At 49.2% G+C, this 22,428-nt stretch overlaps 1 protein-coding gene across 5 annotated transcripts in view; it reads left to right on the top strand.

The window, feature by feature from the left end:
• Window positions 1-22,428, top strand: part of Znf395 (zinc finger protein 395) — an 83,430-nt gene that overhangs the window by 57,952 nt on the left and 3,050 nt on the right. For 3 of the 5 annotated variants that reach the window (XM_052732921.1, XM_052732925.1, XM_052732924.1), the window contains 8 exons: window positions 10,924-11,188; window positions 12,492-12,697; window positions 14,877-14,986; window positions 17,705-17,943; window positions 18,531-18,631; window positions 19,558-19,858; window positions 21,455-21,547; window positions 22,321-22,424. In XM_052732921.1, the coding sequence (XP_052588881.1) occupies window positions 10,924-11,188; window positions 12,492-12,697; window positions 14,877-14,986; window positions 17,705-17,943; window positions 18,531-18,631; window positions 19,558-19,858; window positions 21,455-21,547; window positions 22,321-22,424 (1,419 nt within the window). The remainder of the gene's footprint in view (window positions 1-10,923; window positions 11,189-12,491; window positions 12,698-14,876; window positions 14,987-17,704; window positions 17,944-18,530; window positions 18,632-19,557; window positions 19,859-21,454; window positions 21,548-22,320; window positions 22,425-22,428) is intronic. The other 2 variants (XM_052732922.1, XM_052732923.1) reach the window with 1 other exon arrangement.

Genomic DNA, 22,428 nt, shown 5'->3' with positions numbered 1-22,428 from the left:
TTGCTGAAGTCAGCTTTGTTGGGATTTCAGTTAATTAGTGGCTCATCCATTGTAGGCTTCTGGATTCCCTTGAGAGTGGGTAGTCGTATTTCAGGTTCTGGTACGGTACCTTGGTGCCGTGCCAGTTCCTAGATGGCTGCTGGATGGACAGTGGCTGCTCAGGGCTGAGAGTCATTGGCTGTGTTCTATAGCATGGCCCTAACGGCAGTGACAGGAACATGTTCCTTCTGGATTTGGGGCAGTGTGCTGGCATTGGCTCAGCCAGGCGGATGCATTCTCGCCTCCACAGGTGAGGTGAGGGGCTGCAGGCCCTAAGGTGGTGGCTGCTGGTGGCTTCTGGAGTGGACATGGATTCCTGAGGGTACTTGTATGGTGCCTTGATTTCTGCCCCCACTGTTGATGTCTTTGCAGGGACAGTGTCTCCTGTGTCTGTCATCTTTCCTTTTAAATCTGACACTCCAACCTGGTGCCTGAATTGGTGGTACAGTCACTGGCCACCCGGAGCTCTGGGTGCCCTGGTTCTCCACCACAGGGAAGTGGCAGGGCTGCTGGATGACCTATTGATTCCAGCCAGGGGCACCTCCAGGTACTTGGGCTCTTCCTCCAAGCCCCCGCTGCTTGTTTATTTGGCCCTGTCTGGAAATGTGGTACTTCACAGGAGTGACGTCAGAATCCTGCAGCCTCCTCTTCTAATGGGTTCACGGTCATCAACCCTTCCCATTCATTTGGCATCACAAGGGTCTGAGGTTAATTCATTCAAACGATGGCCCAGTTCCCAAGTAGGTTTGCTTTAACCACATCTCCAAAAAAAAAAAAAAATACGTGAATTCTCTATATCCTGTGCCCCGCTTCCTTCTTTAAGGAGTAAAAACATCACCCTGACTGAGCGTCAGGAGGGGACCTTGGGTGCTGTTAACACCCAGCTTCCCTTCCTAGTACGTGCCACTGGCTTGTTTTTAGGGTCTCGTGTCTCTGCTGTATGTTTTGGGGTGCCCATCTTGCCAGCCCTGCCTGTCAGTCCTGCAAGTGCTTCAGTAGACCTTTCTTCCTGGAGAAGGGGGAACCAGACCAGGAGGAGCCAGGAAAGCTGTAAATGCACCCCCCCTCCCCTCCTACCCCTCCACCTGACCTCCGCCACTGCTAGAGTGAGGAACCTTGTTTTCTCAGACATAAAAACAGGGGTACTATTTGTCCCTTCATATCAAAAATTATTTTATGAATAAATAAATAAAAAGAATTGTTTTACATTTCCGTGTGTGTGTGTGTGTGTGTGTGTGTGTGTGTGTGTGTGTGTGTAACAGCTTGCAAGAGTTGGTTCGAGCCTCCTGTCATGTGGGTCCCAGTGATCGAATTCAGGTTACCAGGCAGCCTGACAGGCACCTTTACCCCTGAGCCATCCTCCATAGTTTACTGAGTTGTTGGGGTGGGGTAGGGGGTCAGGAGAGGAAAGCAGCCCGGAAAATGTCCGTTCCATTGAGAGGAGACAAGGAGCCACCTGAGTGTTCCTCCTCCGTTCACTGAGCTCCAGCACCAGGCTCCCAAACTTACCCTGAAAAGCCACAGAACCTTCCATGTCTGGGGCCTGTCTCCCTGGGGAAGCTCAGCTCCTAGTTCCCTCCCACGAGACCTGGCTCTGGGGAGAATGCCAAGTCAGCACTTCTTTATCTCCCTGCCTCCTTCGGGGAGGCTCACGGAGGAGTTTCAGCCCAGTTTCAGTCAGGTTTAACCACGCCATTCCCTCTCTGGTTTTTCATTTATTTGCTAGTTGAAACAGGGTCTTACTGTGTTGCCCAGGTTGCCCTAGGTTCTAAAGGTCCGTGTGCTTCTGTCTCTCCAGAACACAAGACTAGGAATTGCAGATGTGCACTGCCTCTGTGTGTGTGTGTGTGTGTGTGTGTGTGTGTGTGTGTGTGTGTGTGTGTGTGTTTGCATATGTTTACAGAGCTAGGAATTGAAGCCAGGGCTTTGGGGCATGCTAGGCAAGAACTCTCCTCCTGGGTACCCCCAGCGTTTTCACCCTTTTAAAAGTTTTGAGACTAAGTCTCACAAAGTTTTCCAGGCTTACCTTGAACTTACTCTGTAGCCTAGACAGGCCTTGAACCTGTGATCCTCTAGAATCTACTTCCTGACCAGCTGGGATCACAGCCCTGTACCTGTCCCAGGGCCTGCTTTTATGAAAACAGTCTAAGAACTAAGAGTTTGAGTGCTATTTAAGACCCTGCCTAGTGTTGGAGAGATGACTCAGTGGTTAAGGGCTCTTGTTGTTCTTGCAGAGAACCTGGGTTCTGTTCTAGGGGATCTGATACTCTCTTCTGATTTCTGTAGAAACCAGGCACATCTAAAACACTCAAACACATAAATCTAAACAAACGAAACAACACTGCTTTACTTTTTCTTTCTATAAATGTGTATGTTTTGCCTGTCTGTCTGTCTGTCTGTATGCATGTATAATGTATGTGTGCAATACCCACAGTGGCCATAAGAAGGCACCAGAACCCTTTGAATTGGGGTTATGAGCTGCTGTGTGGGTGCTGGGAATTGAACCCGGGTCCTCTGCAAGAGCAGCAAATGTTCTTAACAATTGGACCATCTCTATAGCCCTTTGCCTTGCTTTGATGTCTGCATGTCAGGGGAAACAGCAGGTCTTTTTTTAGAACTATGTTTTGTTTCATTTTAAAATTTATTTTATGTGTAGGAAGTGTTTTGCCTGCGTGTATGTATATTACTTTCATGCAATGCCCACGGAGGCCAGCAGAGGGCATCAAGTCCCCTAAAACTAGAGTTATGATGATTGTGCGTTACCATATGGGTGCTGGGAACCCAGTCAGGATCCTCTGCTAGAGCAAGTGCTCTTAACTGCTGAGCCATCTTTCCAGGCCCTAAACTAACTGTTCTTGATTCTGGGACCCTGGGAAGCCTTGTTTACAATATCAAACCTGGACTGACAAGCAAAATACAGTCTTCAAGAGGCTCTGTAGTCCTGCTACTGCAGGTTGAGTATTCCTCAGCAGAAGTGTCTGGGGACAGAAGTGTATCAGATCTTGCACCCTGCCCCCAAATTGGGAATATCTGCAAATGCGCAACAACATATCCTGGATAGGGAGCCCATGTCCAAACACACAAGTTGTTTGCTTCATCATACCTTAGTTGCATACCATGAAGGTAATTTTATTTATTTATTTTTTCCTATGTGTATATATGTATATATGAATGTTTGCATGTATGTGTACCTCACATGTATGACTGGTGCCCTCTGAGGCCAGAAGAGGGTGTTGGATCCCCTGGACCCGGAGTTACAGATGGTTGCAAACTGCCATGTGGATGCTGGGAACTGAGTGAACCTGGTCCTTTGTAAGAGCAGCAAGTGCCCTTAACTGCCAAGTCGTCTCTGGAGCTCCTTGCACACTATTTTTAATGTGCCTGTGTTTTCACTGTGACCTGTCATATGAGGTCGTGTATGGAATTTTCAACCTTGTGGCACCAGACTGGAGCTTACCGAGTTTGAGTTTTTAGCCGAGAGCCCTCACTGGTGCTTGAGCATTGTCATGTTTGATGGGGTCTATGAGCAAGCAGGGGAGGAACAAAGGGTGCTGTGTTTCTGAAAGAGGGAGGAGGAGGAGGTAGGTGTGAGGGGAGGGAGAGTGTGTTGCTGGGGAGAGCTGTGAACTCCTTCCTTGCCTGCCGTAGCCTGCTGCAGGCAAACAGAGCGGCCTCTGTCACCCTGTTGAATGACAGCCGGGCCGTGAGACCCACAGGCATATTTGTTGATCAGGTTCATTTATTGTTTGCTGGAAACCGGATCAGATGACCTGCTTCTCTGGCCCATCCGCTGGAATATGAAAATGGCTCTGTTATTGGAGACCATTATTCTTCCCTTCCATTATCCTATTACATCTATTACCCACAATGGGAAGAGGCTGCATGCTCTGTTACTGGGATGCTCTGGAGAGGGTTCCAGCCCTGATTCCAGGTTGGCTGACTTTATTTAAATTTCCCTGGTCCTCCAAATTATGGGACTCTGATATAATGTAACCTGGATTAAAAAACAAAACAAAATAAAACCTTCAGAAAAAAACAATTAGAATCCCCCCGAGAACCCAAATTTTTACTGTCTGGACAGCTGATTTGAAATTTTAAAAATTACGCTTTATCTATTTAAGTTTTGGGTGTGGGTGTGCATGTCACAACACACGTGTCCAGGTCAGAGGGCAACTTGCAGGAGTTGGTTCTCTCTTTCTACCCTGTGGGTCCAGGGGATCGAATGCTGGTTGTTAGACTTGGAGGCAAGTGCCTCTACCCACTCACCAGCCAGTGGATTTAGAAATACCAAATAGAAAAACACAAATTAGAAAAACACAAACATGTTCAGTGCTGTATATCCCCATCGCAATACGGAAATCTTAAATATATGTATGCCCTCACCCTAAAAGAGATGAGACATAGGAGCTGGGGAGATGGCTGGAAAGTGTTCTGTATATAAGCATGAAGGCCTGTGTCCAGATCCCAAGAACCAAAGTGAGACTGAACATGGCAACATGGATCTGTAACCCCAGATCCTCCACTGAGATGGACAGTGAAACAGTGATGCTTGCGGGCCAGCTAGCCTGGTGAGGATGCCCTCTGACCTACACATGTCCCCACAGCACGCACACACACATGCACACACATAAAGGACTTTTGAATATTGGAGATGGGAGGCTTTGGGTTAGGGCCTTGGATGCCTTCACTGGGATTTAGTTTCTTTTTTTTTAAGATTTATTTTTATTATTTCTAATTATGTGTGTATGGCTCCGTATGTGCATGTCAGTGGAGCGCAGCTGTCCAAAGAGGCCAGAGAATGCTGTGAATTCTCCTGGACTAGAGCTGCAGGTGGTTTGTGTCACCTGTCATGGGTGCTGGGAGCCAAACTTGGGTCGTCTTCGAGAATCGTTCCTGCTGTTGACTGCTGAGCCTTCCTTCTCCCCAGCTCCCTCACGGGGAGGGGGTTCTAACTGAAACCAGGTAGGGTTTTCTCCCGTCTCTGTGGTCTCAGAAAAAGCCTAAGTATGTTAAGTTTTGTGGTGGGTTTTTTTTCCTCCAAAGACTTGAGAACCACCAGGTAGTGGCGATGGGATGTGTCAAAGTGCAGGTGGTGGCCTGTGAACCGGAATAATCAGGAATGTATTTGCTCGTAATCACTGTAACATACAGGTGCCCACGGCACCTATCAGCCGAGATACTAGGTAGTCATTATTGGAAATAGATCCCCGTGGAGAGCGGCTGGAAATAAGAGACACGGTTTTCTGATAACCTTTGTCCTCTGGTTGAATTTAGAACATAACGTTGAAAAACAACTCGAATTAAAACATTAAAGATTTAAAGGAAAAAAAAAAACAACCCTGGTACTTCTCTAGTAAAGGATGAAGACAGCACACAGGATATTAAGGACTGAAATTGCAGGTTCCTGTGGACTCACGGGCTGTCAGACCTGTAAAGGCACAAAAACTGGGGTTCAGCTGAAGCTTCCCGTCTTCACTGTGACCTCCTCATCTGCGACGACGGCGTAGTGAACACCAGACCTTTTGCAGTTAGGAGCCTCGCTCCAGACTTCACCCTCCTCACCTTTGACAGAAGTCCCATGAGTTGTGTAATAAAATCACTGGCTTATGACCTGTGTCCTAGAAGTGCGGGTAGGTGATGTCATGGCATGCTGCGTGCGATGCCCCTGGGTAGTGAGAGGCGCAACCATGGTGTGCAGCTCCGTGCACTTGCAGAAGTGTGCTGAGACATGCCGGGGTCCAGCAGCCATCATGTGATGAATGGCAGTTTGTGACTCTGGACCATAGAGTTTATTGTTCCTGTCAGGTCCAGTTAGGTAACTCATGGCAGATGTCTGCATTAAAGGCCATTAGCACATCAGGATGTGTTTGCTGAGAGTGGACGAGTGCTAACCGTCTCCAGACATTGGCCAGAGTACACAAGCCACCCCTTTCCTATTGGTGACAGCACCCGGACTTCCAGTTCCCCGTTATGTTCTGAGACCACTTTGGCATGAGTTTATGCCTCTGCAGGAACCCTGTAAGTGGAGAATGTAAAACCGGAAAGCAGCGTTTGGCCACACGCTGAAGTCCAGGCCTTGTTTCTCTACAGTATGGGTTTCTTCATTTTTCTCTGCTGTTACAGAACCACGTGGCAAACCGGGGCATGGCTGGTCTAGGAACCATCAGGAGCATCCAAGAAAGCATCCAGGGAGGAGTAGATAGAAGCAGAGGCTGGGGAAGAGGGGCCTGAAAGAGACCAGTGGGAGGGGTGCATGCATGCATGTTAGGGGGCAGAGTGAGATCCTCCATGCCGGGTGACCAGCTAGCATCCCCGGAGTAGGTGTGGCCTTGCCCCTCTACCCATCTTTCCAGCCAGCTTCTGCTGTTAGTGCCTCATTACTTCTGAACCCTGAAAGCATAATGTGTGTTTTTGAGTGGATCTTGGGAGAAAGTAGCCAGCCTGTGGAAGCTGGCCAGGAGCAGGCGAGTTGTGCCTATGTGTGCCTCTGGCCTCTGGAAGGTACGGGCTTCCCAACCAACAGAAGAGCATTCTTTAAAAAGAAGACGGGGCTTCCAAAAACATCATCAGAGTTTGTTGCCCAAACATCTCAGGTTCTTTCTGAAGACCAGGAACCCAGGAGGTTTGGAAACACCGCTGCCTTCATTTTCAGTACTAGAAACCCCAAACTTCCGGCTCAGGAAAGTGGGGGTGGCTCCTGGGATTTTTTTTTTTTAATTTTTTTATTTATTTTTTATTTTTATTTTTTTGCCAAGCAAAGGGCTGGTGGTTTCTCCGTGGTAGTGCTTCCACCTGTTGTCAGTAAGTGGTATTACACTCTTGCTTCTCCGCTCTGTGCTCCAGTCTTTCCTGTGCCTGGGATTGAACCCAGGGCCTCTCTGACACCAGGCATGCACTCTACACCAAGCCACACCTGGCCCAGTGGCTGCCGTTTTAAAAGCCATTTATCTGGGATGCACACTTTTAATTGTAGTCACAAAGAGTGACTACACTATGCGAGCGCGAAGGCACCAGCTCCTAACTTGGGGACTCTGCACGCCACATCTTTGCTTTGTTTCTTGGGGGCTCCTGGCCAAGCTGCCAAGATCTCAGATTACAGCCTTTGAGCAGCGGCTGCTGAGAACCGGCCATTCCACTATGATCAGTATTTGCCACTTTTTTTTTTTTCTTTTCTTTCTTTTTTTTTTTTTCTTCCTGTGACTGAGTTTCTCTGTGTGACCATCCTGGCTGTCCTGGAACTCTCTGTAGCCCAGGCTGGCCTCAAGTTTACAGATCCACCTGCCTCTGCCTCCTGAGTGCTGGGATTAAAGACGTGCACCACCACCGCCCAGCTGTCATTTTTTTATTATCCTTTTGTTACTGTTGTTTTTTCTTTTTTATTATGTTTTTATTATTTAAAACGATTTCTCAGTTTAAATGTTTGATCATGTTCTTCCCCCCACAAGTCCTTTCAGCTCCTCCTCCCCTCCTTACCCCCCAACTTTTAAGTTCTTCCTAAAATAAATAAATAAAAACTCAATAAAACAATGCTTCCCAACCAAGAAAACAAAGCAATATCAAAACAGAAAAAAATACCTGTAATCAAATAAAATATTTTTTTAAAAAAAGAGCAAAAACCAAACTTGAGTCCATTAGATGTTGCTCATCTGCTGAATGTGAGGCTGCTCTGGAGTAGTTGATACACCCAATGTCACTCCACTGGAGAAAACTGGTTTTTCCCTCTCCCAGCAGGTATAGTTCAGTGGTTAGCCTTTACCTTAGTGGCTAGGTTTTTATTCATTGATTTAAAAAATAATAATAAAATACAGTAAGATAAAACAAAACCATCACATTGAAATTGTAAAGGACAGACTAACGGAAAGGAAAGAGCCCAAGAGAAGGCATAAGAGCCAGAGACTCACTTGTTCCACCACCCAGGAATCTTATAAAGACACTCAACTGGAAGCCGTCATATATATGGAGGCGATCTGGTGCAGACCCGTGCAGGTCCTGTGCATGCTGCCTCAGTCTCTGTGAGCTCATATGAGCACTGATCCTGTTGATTTAGAGGCCTTCTTTCTTTGGTGTCCCCCGTCCCCTCTGGCTCTTTCACCCGCTCCGCCTCCTCTTTCATAGCTATTTTTTCCCTGTCTTAGTTGGTGGTTGTAGACATGGTTGCTAGTAGAACTTGTCTGGCTAGTTGGAAAAGGAAGCAAGATGTGGGGGGTGGGGAGGTGGAGGGGGGCAGGGGAGGCAGGAGGCGGGGTGAGACCCAGACAAATCAGCCCCGAGCTACTTCTGGACCAGAGCAGAAAGTGGATGCTAACAAGTATTAGAAGGGTATTTAGGAGATGCAGTTCACTACAGTGTGGGTGTGTGCGTGTGCATGTGCGTGTGCATGTGCGCGTGTGCGTGTGTGTGTGTGTGTGTGTGTGTGTGTGTGTGTGTGTGTGTGTGTGTGTAGGTCAGAAGACAACTTGCAGGAGTTGGTCCACTGTGTGGGTCCTGCGGATTGACCTCAGGTCATGATGGAAAGTGACTTTATCCACTGAGTTATCTCGATAGGCTTCTGGTTATGGATTGGGAAGGAAGGAGAAGGGGGAGGGAGAGGAGGACGAATGTTCTGGAATACCTTTTTGAGACATTCAGCCGATGTGCATTTAGCCTGATGGTGTTCTGGGCTGGGGAAGCAGCCCCGGAGTTTTGATGCCTACCCTGGCCCCACCACAACTGGAATGTGCTCCACGCCTAGCTGTTCTTCAGCTAGATACCAACTGAATGGACAAATAGACCTTGAACGGCAGAGACCAGAAGTATGCGTGGAGACCGAGAGGCGTTGAGAGGCACAGGACGGCTGGGAGGAGGAAGGCAGTGTGAGCTGCCAGAGACTGGTCTTTCTTCATCTGTTTGATGAGTTATTATTTTTACTTTGTGCATACAAGTGCTTTGCTTGCATGTCTGTCTATCTGTCTGTCTGTCTGTGCACTGTTTGGTGCTGGCAGAGGCCAGAAATAGGGCATTGGAATCCCTGGAACTAGAGTTATGGTTGTGAGCAACCACGTGGGTACTGGAACCAGACAGACGTGGTCTTTTGGAAGAAAAGCCAGTGCTTTTAACCATGGAGCTACCTGTCCAGTCCATGTTGTTAGTTTCATGGTGGGTATCCAAAGTTGTCTGCAGCTTTGGAGCAAACCCAGCTTGGTAGTCCTCAGTGCTCATCGGCAATCATGTGAAGGAACCTCAGGAAGGAAGCAATGGTGGTTGGGGGTTGGGGGTTGGCTCAGGGGGTGCCTGGTGGAGGCAGAGTAGGTGAGACAGCAGAACATGGGACTTGGACTTCCAGGAAGTAATGGGGGAGTTTGTTAAAGCAGCAGCGTTCACCTGCCTAAGAAAGGACTGGTGGCCGTTCGTACAGATCAACACTTACTGATGTAGGAAAAACTCAGCTGTCGTATTAAGTGAAAACCAGCTTACCAGAAATGATTTAATTTTTTTTTCAAAGATTTATTTATTTATTATGTATACAGAGAAGGGCACCAGATCTCATTACAGATGGTTATGAGCCACCATGTGGGTGCTGGGAATTGAACTCAGGACCTCTGGAAGAGCAGTCGGTGCTCTTAACCTCTGAGCCATCTCTCCAGCCCCTGATTTAATTTTTATAGAAATAAAGTGTGGCAGAACTGGGGGAATCGGCTCATACTTGTGATCCTTGTACTTAGGACGCTCAGGCAGGAGGATTGCCACAGGTCAAGGCTCGCTTGACTTGTGTAGTAAGTTCCAGGCCAGCCGTAGCTACCTAGCAAGACCTTGTCTCAACAACAGAACAAAACAAGAACAGGAAAATTCAAGTACAGTTATAAAAGAGGGAGTGGGGTGTTTTTAGGGGGGAAAATGGGAGTCAGGGCTGGGGATGTAGCTCAGTTGGTAAAGGACTTGCCTAGCATACCTGGAGCCCTCGTTTTGTCCTCCAGCACCACATAAAATGGGCATGGTGGTGAATACTTGGGAGATGGGGGCAGGGGGATCAGAAATTCAAGGTCATCCTCAGCTGCATAGGAAGCGTCAGCCTGAGCTACATGGAATGGGAGTCTTAAAAAAACAATAAAAGCCAGGCGGTGGTGGCGCACGCCTTTAATCCCAGTACTCGGGAGGCAGAGGCAGGCGGATTTCTGTGAGTTTGAGGCCAGCCTGGTCTACAAAGCGAGTTCCAGGAAAGGCGCAAAGCTACACAGAGAAACCCTGTCTCAAAAAAACAACAAAAAAAACCCCAACAACAACAAAAAAAATAAAAATAAGAACCCAGGAGTGGGGAGGAGTGGGGAGCTTTGGGAGGCAGGTTCACAAGTGATTTTATTTTCTTTGAGTTTGTCAGTATTTTTTAGATGACCTCCTAGGAATAGGTATCAATTTTCTGTAGAAAGAAAAGATGGGCCGGGCGGTGGTGGCGCACGCCTTTAATCCCAGCACTCGGGAGGCAGAGCCAGGCGGATCTCTGTGAGTTCGAGGCCAGCCTGGGCTACCAAGTGAGTTCCAGGAGAGGCGCAAAGCTACACAGAGAAACCCTGTCTCGAAAAAGAAAAAAAAAAAAAGAAAAGATGGAGCCAGAAGGATGGCTCAGCATGTAAAGCAGCCTGCCAACAAACCTGACGTCCTGAGTTTATCCTCACGGCCTACATGGCAGAGAGAGGACTGATTCCTCCAAGTTGTTCTCTGATTTTCACACATGTGCTGGGGCATGCATGCACAGAAATTAATGTGTGAGCACTTGAGTGAGTGTGTGTGTGTGTGTGTGTGTGTGTGTGTGTGTGTGACAGAGAGAGAGAGAGAGAGAGAGAGAGAGAGAGAGAGAGAGAGAGAGAGAGAAAGAGAAGAGTTTACTCACTACCATTTTTGTCTTCTCAGCAGACGTAACAGAGTATCCAGCATGCTGTCCCGACGCCTTGGTAAGCGCTCCCTCTTGGGAGCCCGGGTATTGGGACCTAGTGCCTCTGAGGTGCCACTGGGGGCCAGCCTACCCTTGGAACCACAGATAGAAGTGCCCGAAGGAGCCACGCCCAAGCCCTCACTTACCTCTAAGGACCCTATGAGCCAGGAGCAGCCCAAGGAGGTCCTCAAGGCTCTGGGTACCTCAGGCCACCCACAGGTGGCCTTTCAGCCTGGACAGAAGGTAGGTTGAGCCTAACATGGACGGGTACCCTGTCTCTTGAGTGTTGGGATTGGCAGACTAGCAGTACCTAAGGTGATAGGCTGGAAGTACTATAAACCGGGGCTCTCGGCAGAGAATGTACTGTCATTTCAGACCAGGGCATCTCTATGATTGTCATGTGGAAGAGAAAGTGGCCAGGCATTCTGGGATGCTCAGAACCTCAGATCAAAGCATGGCCTCAACTCAGTGGCCTTTTGTCTGCTTCACTTCACAAATTTAGGCAGCAAGGAGAAGGACCTTAGACTATAGGCGCCAGAGAAGAGATTTGCAGAAGCTGCAGATGGAGGTGTAGTCCAAATCTGATAAGAACTGTTTTTTTCCTTGCATCCCTTTGCCATGGCTGGGCCCGTGGTCACCTAGGCCTGATTTATCACTGAATCCAGATTCATGGGCTCCTGCCATTGCTTTCTCCAGAGACTTGGCCTTTGGCTTCCCATGAGTCTTGGTGCCCTCTAGACCTTTGTCCTCATGAGATAAGGTAGCCTTCCAACTTCCAGGTACCCTGACGAGAAAGCAGTCTGCCTCTCCCTTTCCAGTATGTACTGGGGAGAATGGGACTTAGAACTCTCCAGAAGAAAAGCATTGAGTGAGAGGTGTGTACGAGTTCAGAGGCAAGGAGGGGTGGTGGTGAGTAACTGAAGGATGGATATAGAGTTGGGGTTCAGAGAAACCCCAGTTGCCGGCCTGCTCTGTATCCTCTAGGATGGAAGGTGTGTAGGGAGCTCTAGGAGGGAGATTTGATCCCGTGTGGCTAGCCTGAATGTTTGGGTGGACAGCAGCAGGTGCCTGGGAATACCTGCTTCCTTCTGGCCTGTTTAGGCTGCTATAATGGAATACCCGAGGTGGGGAAATGTATAGACACTAGTGTATTCTGCTCACACTTCTGGAAACTGGGAAGTCCGAGAGGAGGCCAAGGACAGGAGACTATGAGGGTCCTCACTCACCCTCCTAACACTTCACACGCTCTCTGCCCGCCCCACTCTCTGGATGATTCTCTCTTGTTAGGACAGGCCATTTGAGAGAGCAGCAGTTCTCATGACATAGTCACACATACTAGACCCCACTTGCTGGCACTGGTCTTGGGGGTTAAGTGTCTAACATGTGAACACTGGGGGTGTCTACCAGATCTCAGCATGTACAAATTAAAGATGAGTGTATCAAAGCACAGACTGCAGCAGATCACCTGATCCCTGGGACTGGGATCCATAAGGGCTTTGGTGTGGAAACTCCCGAGTGTTGACCATTGGCCATCATTCCCCTGCAGGTCTGTGTGTGGTATGGGGGTCAGGAGTGCAAGGGCCTGGTGGAACAGCACAGCTGGGCTGAGGACAAGGTGACAGTCCGGCTGCTGGACCAGAAGTTACAGATTTGCTGTAAAGTGGAAGAGGTGTGGCTGGCGGAGCTGCAGGGTCCCACATCCCAGGTGCCAGCGTATAGACCCGTGTCTAGGAACATCGATGTCCCAAAGAGGTTTGTAGGAGTGGCGAGGGTTATAGATATGGGCTGGGATCTGGTGGGAGGAATGTGGGGTCTTGGATACCTACTGGCTGGGATGATGAGGCTAGATACGGAAGGAAGCCTAGGTAACATCCTTTCTTCTCCAAAACTCTCTTAGGGGTTACAGCTATTTGGTTTGCTGAAGGTTTAAACTCAGCTCCTAATTTCTCGTGAGAAAAGACAGGAACAAGATGAGACCAAGTGCCAGTGCTGGTTCTGTACAGGGCAGAGAGAAATGAGTTCAGCCTTGTGGGCCAAGCAGACTCCGACATTGTTGCTTGCTGCAGCAGCCATGGACATAAAAGCCTGTAGGCACACTGTGCTTCAGTGGGAACTAACCAGGGTCCCCAGACTTTAGTGTGATTCAGTATCATTTGTATGTATCATCTGTCAAGAAGGAAAATGCTTTTGATTCTGAAATAGTATTTAAAAAGGTAAAGCTATCCTTTCTTGGCTCAAAACTGGAGATACAGGCGGCAGCAGCCTGTGTCTGAAACAAGCTGGTCTGATTCTTCCCTTGGATGCTAAGAACCATTGGGTAAAGAATGGATATTCTGCTTCGGAGCTTAATGATATGATGTCACCCTGGGACTCTAGATCCCGATGTACACCTTATGGTCTATCTGTATTGTTCTTTTAAGATTTAAAAAGAAAATCTGGAGCTGGGAGCTGGTTCAGTGTGTCTAAAACACTTTCTATGAAAGCCCAGCAACCTGAGTTCAGTGCCTGGAACCCATGTAAAGAAGGTGGAGAGAAGAGTCTACTCCACAGAGCTGTTCTCCGACCTCCACGTGTGTGCTATGGCATGAGTGTACTAATGCTCACACAGCATGCACAAACATAATAATAATAATAAATAAAAATTAAAAACAAGAAACTTGGCCAGCTGAGATGATTTTGCATGTAAGATATGCAAACGGCTGAACTCTCTTCCACCCTGTTTTGTGGGTATGGGGGCTGTTGGTAGACCAGGTGGCGTAGAATTTTTTAAATGACATTTATTTATTGATTATGTATGGGGTATGTGTGCATGCTGTGGTGCACCTGTGGATGCCAGAGGACAGCTTTCAGGAGCCAGTTCTCTTCTACTCCGTGGGTACTGCGCACTGACCCCAGCTAGTCAGGCTTGGCAGCAGGTACTTTTACCCACTGAACCACCCTGCTGGCCCAGCAGACCTGGTGTTTTCAGACCGAGGAGCAGCATTGCTGACCGTGGATCCAGTGAAAGGCCAGAAAAAATCTTATTTTTCTATTCTGGGGAGGTGAAAACACAAAGATCATGTAAAATACTACTTAATAGGTTGATAGCTTTGGTCCTTCTGCTTCAAACCCAGGTGCACAGTTTGGTAGACCTGGTGTATAAATAATGAGCGAATACAGTCCTTTGAAATAGGCAGGCCACTGGCAGTTTATTATATTCTAATTTCCTCCAAATACTTTAGATTTCAGATAGTACATATTTTACTTCCAAACCATATAACTATATGGATTTAAAGGAGAAAAAAAAGCACATGTAAAATTCTCTGCAGCCTGTTGAAAGCATGGAGCTTAGCAGTGGGAGGTGGTTTCATCTGGTTATTTATTTTATCCTGGTTTGTTTGCTCACTGGCTTATGTAATAGGTTCTGTTGACGTTCAGAAGCTAACAGAATGCTGTGTTTATTTTGGCAGAGGGGAGAGAAAAATCCATTAGTGTAATTGTTTCCTCTTAAATTTGAATATAAGACAGGGGAAGGAGGTAATTTTAGTGTTTAGATTCCAGTGGGCATCATTTGTTCCCATGCTTCAGCTTATCGTTTTGACTCTTCTCTCTGCTGCCCCCAAATAAAATGTTCCATTTGAAGTTTGGGGTTAGAAGGAGAGTTTGGGGAGAGCTGCTGTCTCAGGTGTTAGCCCCCCATTTAAGCAGGGGCCCCACCTGCTCATATCCTGGGCTCACTGAAACACCGCCCGGAAGAAGCACTTTTCACAGACTGTTGCTTTACTTTCCATGTTGAGCTCCTGCAGGTTGCTTGGGTGGGGGCTCCGGGCGGACAGCACAGCAGTGTAAGGTGATCCCATGAAAGTAAGCGGATGTGGTAGCTTCATCTTCCCAGCCCGGCCTGGCAAGTAAGCCTACCCCCCCCCCCCCCCCCCCCCCCGTTTGAATCCAGGAAGTCGGATGCAGTGGAGATGGATGAGATGATGGCCGCAATGGTGCTGACGTCTCTGTCTTGCAGTCCTGTGGTACAGAGTCCTCCTGGGGCCGAGCCCATCTTCTCTGGTGAGCAAGTGGGGTTGGACCGGTTCTTGGCATGGCAGAGGCCCACGACCGATGCTCTCTATGCTCTCTCTCTCCAGCTTCTAATCGCCAGTGTAGGCTTGGCCATAGGGTTCTGGAGGCTCTCAGGGCTATTGATCAGAAGCTCAGTTTCCTCCTCTGAGCAGAAACTCCTTGGTGCTCTGTGACAGTGATTGGACTCAGCGCCTCAGCCAAGATGGCCACTCAAGTGAGGTCTGTGGGATCCTGGACAAGGCCTCGGGGAACATTTATTCAGTTCACAAAAGCAGAACTGTGCTGGGCGGTCCCCTAGGGGCTTCCCATTATCAATACTCACTTCTGAGCGCCTAAGTCAGCCTCATAAATCAGCGTGGGCTTACAGGCCAAATACCTGAGCTGAAGTCTCAGATCTGGTTGCTTTATACAAACCAAATAGTATAGGCCTTTGAAAAGACTGGGTAAAGATGCTTGCTGCCAAGCCTGACATCCTGTGTTTGGTCCCTGGGACCCACATGGTGGGATTAAAGAGCTGACTTCACCCTTAAGTTGTCCCCTGACCTCCACTTATGCACCATCACACACACACACACACACACACACACACACACACACACACACACACACACACGCACACGCACACACACACACACACACACACACACACACACACGCACACACACACACACACACACGCACACACACACACACACACAGATACTTTAATAAAAAAAGTCCCTAATAGTATGATTTCAAATTTATGGATGCAAACAGAAGTCTTCTGGTTATAATCCGAAATGCTTTACCAGTACTTGGGGGGGTAAGCATTAGAGAAGGATTGCAGAGTAAGTCTTCTGACAGGACTGGTAGTGACTTAAGTTACTTTACTGGAATTCCTTATCTGCCAGTCCCAAAAGCCATTTACAAGTTTGTAGGAGAATATGGAGCTAATTCTAATTCATACTGAGAGGAAAGTGGCCTTTACAAGTGTCCCTCACAAGTAAGCTCCTTGGAGTGACAGCGAATTTAATTACACCACCCAGAGGCTGTCACCGCACCTGGGGACACCTAGTGGTGAATCCCAGCAGTGCAGCCTGCTTTATTGTGCACCAAGGAAGACCCAGAGGAGGGTGCCAAATTCTCAATAGGTTTAAGAAGTCCAAGACGTTGAGTCAGCGGATTCAGGAAAGGCGCTGAAGGGAAGATCACGTGGCTGGAGTTCCCTCTTGGGCCCATGTGCATGCATCCATGATCGGTTGCTTTGGCTGCTTCTTGAGTTCTGCTGTTTTAAACTCTGTGTGTAGCTCTGGTGACCTCTCGGTTTCCAGGAAAAGCAAGTGATAGAGTTTTAAGACTAGGTCAGGAGCATCTGGGCAGGAAGAGGTTCTTTATCCAGCATCCTGTTTGGGCAAGGGTCTCCTAGAAGTAAAGAGAGCCTTGTTTGGAAACACGGGACCTCGGAGTTGGCCCAGCCTTCAGATCTGTCCTGATCTCTTAGGGTGTGGCAGTGTCTCTTCAAGCCTCGGCTCAGGAGACTCTGTATGTCTGGATAGGAAGCTGGGGCTGCTGGGAGCATAAGTGTCTTCTGTCTCTCTTGCTGTTCTCATCTATTAGACTTTCAGATCATCTTATGCGATCAATTGGCTTGGATTTGAAGGCAAGGCACGAGAGTCCAGCTTGAGCCTGAAGCGGCCTACAGACCCAACGATCAAAAAAGTAAAAAAAAAAAAACCAAAAAAACAAAAACAACCACCAGGCTTGAGGTTTCGCTCAGTGCTAGAGTGCTTGCCTAGTATAAACAAGGCCCCCGGTTTTATCCTCACGATTCCACAAAAAAAGGGAACAAAGTAAAATATTTTTTAACATTAACAATTTAAAATATTAAATATTTAAAAAATTTAAATTTAAAGTATTTTTTGAATTAGTCAGAGAACCACGCAAGAATTTCGCTTGTTATTTGTATTCTTCCTTCTTAGACGTTTGAGTTTCAGGGGGCAGGTGGCCACTACAACGACAGGCCAGAGCCCAGGGCCTCTGAAAGTTCTGAGAAGTTTCTTTGCTCTCACAGAGGTTCATGCACTTGTCCAAGTTGAAATGATAGAAAAGTGCTTTTCAGGAAATTCATCAAGAAGGTATCCCATGTTGCCACTGCCCTGTGGATGTTCTCAGCTAGGCTGGAGCTAGGAAGGGTCCTCCTTTTAGCATGTACAGCATGAACTAGTTTTTTTTTTTTAAAGATTTATTTTATTTATTATGTATACAGTGTTCTGCCTGCATGTGTCTTTGCAGGCCAGAAGAGGTCACCAGATCTAATTGCAGGTGATTGTGAGCCACCATGTGGTCGCTGGGAATTGAACTCAGGACCTCTGAAAGAGCAGTCAGTGCTCTTAACCACTGAGCCATCTCTCCAGCCCATGAACTAGGTTTTAATTGCATTCTTTGTATTCGACCTTAGTGAAATACAGTTGCAGGGTGCATGCGGTGGTCAGTGATGACCCATGTGGCCGGGGCAGAAAATGTCCACCAGGCAGGGCAGTTGTAGCGCCAAAAATTGCCATAGCGTTTGCACCGGCCCTCCCTCATCTTGTAGCTCAGGAAGAGATTTCTTTATTAATTAAAATGTAATAATATTTTCATTTTTATCATTTCCGTACTCCTTTTTTTTCCTTTGTACCTGGGGATAGGCCCCTGAGTGTCCTTTCTTTCACCTCTCTCTCTGGCCAGTTTCCCGTGCAGCTTGCGGTGACCCCTGGAAGGAGAGCGGGGACGTGTCAGACAGCGGCAGTAGCACTACCAGTGGGCACTGGAGCGGGAGCAGTGGCATCTCCACCCCCTCGCCCCCCCACCCTCAGGCCAGCCCCAAGTACCTGGGTGACGCCTTTGGGTCCCCCCAAACTGATCATGGCTTTGAGACCGATTCCGACCCATTCCTGTTGGACGAACCAGCCCCACGCAAGAGGAAGGTAGGTGACGGGTGACTGGCGAGCCTGTGGAGATGGCCATCCCCCGAGGAGCAGGGACTCCACGGGTCCCAGGTGTGGCCAGTTTTCCTTTGCTGCACCTCTTGTGAAGTCCTTAGATGGAGGCTGCTTCCTTTTCCTTACCATTTTTTTGGGGGTGTGTGTATGTTTGTGGGTGAACCTGCACATGGAGGCTGAAGGTCAACCTCAGGTATTATCTTGAGGTGCTGTTCATTTCTCCCATCTTAGTTTCTGAGATAGGCTCTCTCATGGGTCTGGAGCTCACCACATAGGCCAGGCTGGGCGGCCCGTGAGTCCAGGATCTACCGTCCGTCTGTCTCTGCCACTCGTTGGTATCACAAGTGTGTGCCACTGTGTCTTTTTGTTTGTTTGTTTATGTGGCCACCAGGTCACCTCTCAGGTCCTCTTGTGCATGTTTCTATGCTCTCCGGGAACCCCTTCCCTAGAGGTTTTTCTTTTGGGTCTGGAGGTCTGAGGATGGCAGCCAGCTGACGTCCTCATCAAGTGACGAGAGAGGCCCGGGGAGAGGATTCACACGCACCAGTTACTAAGACTTCTTTTCCCCCTAGAACTCTGTGAAGGTGATGTACAAGTGCCTGTGGCCCAGCTGTGGCAAAGTTCTGCGCTCAATCGTGGGCATCAAACGCCACGTCAAAGCCCTCCACCTGGGGTAGGTCCAGAGCTCAGTGCCTCTTGCCTAACGTGCCTTTTAGGTGTGCGTCTCCCCTGCTAACTCCACAGCCCGAATGCTTCTGTGAAATGACTAGCCACAGGCCCTGCCCGGTCCCCCTCCCCGACCACTGAAAGTACAAGGTCTTCGCTGGGCAGGGAGGCTCTTTATATCACGGTCAAGGTTGATGCTGTTGCCGGAGAATGATCTCGGTGTGTCTTGGGGTGGTATCTTCCCACCTGGGGTAGGAAGCAAGATGTTTCAGTTCTGGGTAGAAATAGAACAGTTTGGTTTAATCACCAGTGAGATTCTGCAGCTTAGACACAGTGGCCAAGTTGTACCTCTGCGTCTGTGTGTGGGAGTTAGGTCTATATCTGCACTGTGACACTGATGTGAGGGGCCTCGTCTCTGTACAGAACCGTCAGGGCAGCGCCTCTGGTGTGAACTGCCTCACAGGGCTCGAGAGCATGCGGTAGATGGGGTGGGCCCCAAGAGGGCTCACGCCAAGGACTGGGTTTGTACTCATACATGGTTGCCATTGTATGAGCCCTCATGCCAGGAAGAACAGCTTCCATAGGTGAGCATGTTCTAATCCCTTATGGTAGCCTCTGAGAACAGTGCTCCTGGGTCTTTTCTTGGGTACCACCCCCAACTTCCTGGATGCACACAAGCAGTCACTTCCTCCTTGTACCTTTCTTTTTTTTTCAAGACAGGGTTTCTCTGTGTAGTTTTGGTGGCTGTCCTGGATCTTGCTCTGTAGACCAGGCTCTGTTCAAACTCACAAAGATCCGCCTGGCTCTGCCTCCCGAGTGCTGGGATTAAAGGCGTGCGCCACTGCTGCCCGGCCCTCCTTATACCTTTCTTTCCCCTGGCTTCAAACCGAGGCAGCATGTCCTTAATGATGGCCAAATGTCTGTTCCACACAGGGACACCGTGGACTCTGATCAGTTCAAGCGAGAGGAAGACTTTTACTATACAGAGATGCAGCTGAAGGAGGAGTCTGCTCTGGCTGTGGCTGCCCCCCCGGCCCCTGGGGCACCCAGCGGCGAGCCAGCCCCCACCTCCCGCGTGACCAGTCCGTCCCTTGCTACTCTTTCGTTGCCTCCACCCAAAGGCCAGGGCCCTGGCCCGGAACACGCTGGCCTGGAGTCTTCCCTGCCGTCCGTTGCACTCAGCAAGTCAGCTCCTGGCTCCTTCTGGCACATTCAGGCTGACCACGCATACCAGGTTTGGAGCAGGCGTATGTGTGGGGCCTTAGTTAGCCTGGGATCTCAGTGGTCACTGGCTGTCAGAGCCCAGGCCTCTGAGCAGCTTGGTTGAAGACTGAGCCTTTTGGCTGAGTGGCTAATCTTACTTCCACAGAGAAGGAAAAGGAAAGGCTGGGATGTAGGCCAGTTGGTAGAGTTGCATACTGAACATGCACAGGGCTCTGGGTTGAACCTGAGCACAGCATAAACTCAGTGCAGGGGCACACACCTGCGATCCCAGCACTCAGGGTGGAGACAGGAGGAATAGGAGTTCAGGGTCATCCTTACCTATGTGGGGAGTTTAGAGCCAGCTTGGGCTACATGTAAGCTCTGTCTCAGAAACAGCAACAGCAAAGGCTGTAACACTCAGTGCAAATGAGAAGTCTAACCATGTCAGGGGTGCAGTGTGAAGTGCGGGCTGTCACTTCCAAGACTGGCTAGAAGAATCGACAGGATCGTGTAGGGCTTCCCAGGTAACTCCTTAGCACCGAGGAGTGTGTTACACTGAATGGTGCTGCTCTGAGCACCTACTAGGTGTCCACATTGGGTTAGGTAAGCCTTCCAGTTAGAGTAGGGCATGACCCCTGCTCTCATGAAGTGCATGGTGGAGCTGGGGTTAGCAATGAGGATTTGGCTAGCGCTAGTTATAAGTTGTCAAAGTACTGTTTCCTGAAGGCATGGGAAGACACGGCATAGGCCCAAGGGAGAGAGCTCCATTGTTCTCACGGGCCTGGGAACGTTGTCATGTTGAGGAGGACGGTATCATTTAGAATGACCCCCGCCCTACAAACTAGGTTCCCATTCCCATATGCTGGTTTCAAAACCTTTTCTGTGTTTGTAATTGGACTTGAGCAGACTTAACCGATTTGCAAGTCCGTAAATAAAAAAGTAGTGCTTCCAGCCAGGTGCGCTTGTGCCCGCTTGTACGCCTGGCACCTGGGAGGTCAAGGTCAGCTTGGGCTACAGAGTGAGGGCAAACAAAACACGCAGAAAACAAAACCCAAACCAGTAGTACTTTCAGTAAGAAAAATGACAAAATAAGCAGGCTCTCCTCACTAGAATGAGTGGCCACTTAGTTTGTGTCTGGCTAAGGTTCAGCCTCAGCTGACCCTGTGGCATCTGGGCAGTGTGGCTGGTACCGTTAGAGACAGACCGAAGCCAGGCCTCCCTGCCTGTATCCCCACTCCTGAGGAATTGCCTGGCAGTTCTCTGCCCTTCATAACTGCTCAGACTCAGAAGGCTTTGGACTTTTTGCCTGAAGCATGTTCTCAATAGGTGATCCAGCCACCGAATAACACCCTGAAAGGTCTGAATCTTGAGGCTGGCACATACGCATCCCCAAGGGGAGGGTTACAGAGTAAAATTGGAGGGAGCCTCTCAGGAAGAAGGAGGCTGTGCTGATGATGGGTTAGATGCCTTGAGGCTGCTCATGGGAAAACCTGTTTAGCTGCCTTGGTGTTTTTCAGGCTCTTGACCAGGCAGAGAGATGCCTTCTGTTGCAAATGGGAAGTTCCTGGGAGCTGAGGCAGATGCTTCCTTAGTTGGAGCACAGGCTGACACCTTCTTGTCTCTGCAGGCTCTGCCCTCCTTCCAGATCCCCGTCTCTCCCCACATCTACACCAGCATCAGCTGGGCTGCTGCCCCTACCACCACCTCCCCGCTCTCTCCGGTGAGTGTGTACTCCAGCACCCCCAAAGTTCTTGCATACATTCCCAGGGCTGGGGGACTGTGTCACTGGTAACACAGTACATGGCTGGTGTTGCCTGTCTCTGCCGCCATACTTCACGAAGATCACCGTATGATGGCCTCCTCTGTCTGGCTACAGCTTCTCTCAGCCTCTAGAAGGGCACTTCAGGGGGAGTCAGGAAGGAGCGGTTTTCTTCCTTAGAAATGGGCTGTGACACTGTGCATAGACACCGTGAGCGTCTGTGAGTGCTTGTCAGAGTTCTGATGCCCAGATGAAGGGAGGGAATGTGGGGCTGGCAGAAAGGAGAACAAGACGGAAGATTGTAGGAGCACTCGGAGGCCGTGGGGGCTGGACTAGAAGTCTCAGGCCACCACGAACTTGTACCCTTGACTCTGAACTGAGAGACACTGGAGGTCCTTAGAACCACATAGGGCTGGCTCTAGTTTCAAGTGTCTGCCAACAGAGAAGTAGCTATCACACACAGCAGAACCTAGTTGACAGGAGGTGTCACTGAGGCAATACAGTGCTTCCATTTACCCTTCGTGTGGTAACTCCATCTAAGTCCCCTAAAGCCTTAAGGGTGGCTCCTGCCTGCCTGACCTGACCCCATCTGCAGAGGATGTTCTTCTAGGGGAGGCTGCACGGTTCCCCGCACCAGCACCTGCTCTGGGGCTCAGGGAGGCATGCATGGCGGAGCCCAGGATGCCTCAGTCCTGAGGGGGGCTCACAGCTGCGCTTATACCCCTCCGACCCAGGTCCGGAGCCGGTCACTCAGCTTCAGCGAGCCCCAGCAGCCGCCACCCACCGTGAAATCTCACTTGATCGTCACCTCCCCACCCCGGGCGCAGAGCAGCTCCAGGTGA

Source organism: Peromyscus californicus, unplaced genomic scaffold, assembly GCF_007827085.1.
Source record: "Peromyscus californicus insignis strain IS unplaced genomic scaffold, ASM782708v3 Scaffold_12__1_contigs__length_115047231, whole genome shotgun sequence".
NCBI classification, from domain to species: Eukaryota; Metazoa; Chordata; class Mammalia; order Rodentia; family Cricetidae; genus Peromyscus; species Peromyscus californicus.
Note: the sequence above shows the minus strand (reverse complement) of the source record. Positions and strands in the feature narration are given on the sequence as shown.